This window comes from Echinococcus granulosus, assembly GCF_000524195.1.
Source record: "Echinococcus granulosus chromosome Unknown EG_S00327, whole genome shotgun sequence".
NCBI lineage: Eukaryota > Metazoa > Platyhelminthes > Cestoda > Cyclophyllidea > Taeniidae > Echinococcus > Echinococcus granulosus.
In genome coordinates, this window is record NW_020170707.1 from 18679 (window position 1) to 20179 (window position 1501).

General features: G+C 46.7%; 1 protein-coding gene across 1 annotated transcript; it reads right to left on the bottom strand. All coding sequences in view use genetic code 11, as the record gives it.

Annotated features, from left to right (window-relative positions):
* Window positions 1–377: 377 nt before the first annotated feature.
* Window positions 378–1415, bottom strand: EGR_11007 (Sulfide:quinone oxidoreductase; the record flags this gene model as incomplete). Its single annotated transcript, XM_024500256.1, has 3 exons — window positions 378–452; window positions 966–1289; window positions 1371–1415. The coding sequence occupies 3 exons, from the start codon at window positions 1413–1415 to the stop codon at window positions 378–380; spliced, it is 444 nt and encodes a 147-aa protein (XP_024345331.1).
* Between the last annotated feature and the right edge of the window lie 86 nt (window positions 1416–1501).

Genomic DNA, 1501 nt, shown 5'->3' on the forward strand with positions numbered 1-1501 from the left:
AAATAAATGCAGCCAGCACTCTCGGCTTCCTTTAAATCCCTTCTCCACTTTTCCAACACAAAAACATCCACCCATCCTGAATGCCAATCACTTCACTCCTTTGCCAAGCGGTACCACTCTAAGAATTGGCGATTTGAACCAAGCAGGTGGCATGGTGAGTAGGTGCAATATTTCCTTGCATGATTGTCTGAACTAAATGACTCATTAAGAGGTAATGAAAAGAAGAAGGCACACCTTTCGCAAGTTTGTTCATCACAAGCTCCTCACGGTGTTTGGCGAAAATGCAAATGCTTCAGACTAATTAATGCAACTTCCTCTCTCTTTTCTCCAAAAAATGTGTACACTCCCAATGCCACCGTCGCCATGATCCATAAAACTTAAAAGCATTCTGTGCCCAACAAAGTGGGAGCGGAGCCTAGTGTTTCCTCAATCAGGGCGACGCTCAATTTAGTCTGTACCGAAACATAGACACAGCCTATTGTTTGTGCAGGAGTACACATGAATGCCTCCAACTGTTGATGCTCTCTCCCTTGCCACGGATTCACTGTGAGTCATTCCGCCCCCTCCTCCACCTCCTCCTCGAAACATGATGGAATTCATGACGGATTCAGCACTAACATCTTATCCAGTAATGCCTTCCACCTCCCAATGTGATTTGGTACGACCACATGGATGTCACCTCATAAAGCTCTCCAAAACAAACACGTGTAAGGCCAGCGGGCAGCAGCCACACACGATGCACGTGCTAATGCTGACCCCATACACAGAAGTCAAGTAGCTCCTTTGCTACTTATAAAGCTGCTAGTAGTAATATCACAACGGTATGGATGTGCATTTCACTGGCAGGAAATGAGGCACCCATTCCAAGGGTAGAACCAATTTGCACCCAAATCCAAAACTTCCAACAAACAACAATGACATATGCTACTGATCGAACCACATCTAAGTAGCGACTGCAGGACTACTCTCGCACAGAAGGAACCACAAGCAGTTTGGTCCAGTCTACTCCACACCACACCACTCCAGTCCATCAACAACAAGTCAGGGTGATAAGGCACACACGTGACTGTGTGGGTGCGACATGCTACCGGTGAGACGTGCGAGTGGTACCTGATAAGTGCGTTCCAGTAGAGGGGTGGCAGGAATGAGCGTTTGATCCACGCGAAAAGCGCCCTCTCCTGCGATTGATCGAAGGGAAACGTCTCCAGGGTGTTCAGATCGTAGTCGAACTCGGCCAATATGCCCTTTTTGTAGCCCGTGATCAGAGGACACGATGTGTAGCCGTTGTACTACAAGACAATAATGGGCTTGTACTACTACCATTCCTGAGAAAAGGAGGTGCAATGGCATTGTGTATCTATCCGAGTTACTACTGGGGAAAGGTTGTAAGATGGTGTAAGAAGGAATGAGCTCATCATCTGTTTCTACAACTGGTAACACGCTTGTAAATCAAAATGGACTGGTTAAGCGTTAAATATTGCATTTCCCTGATACCCACTGG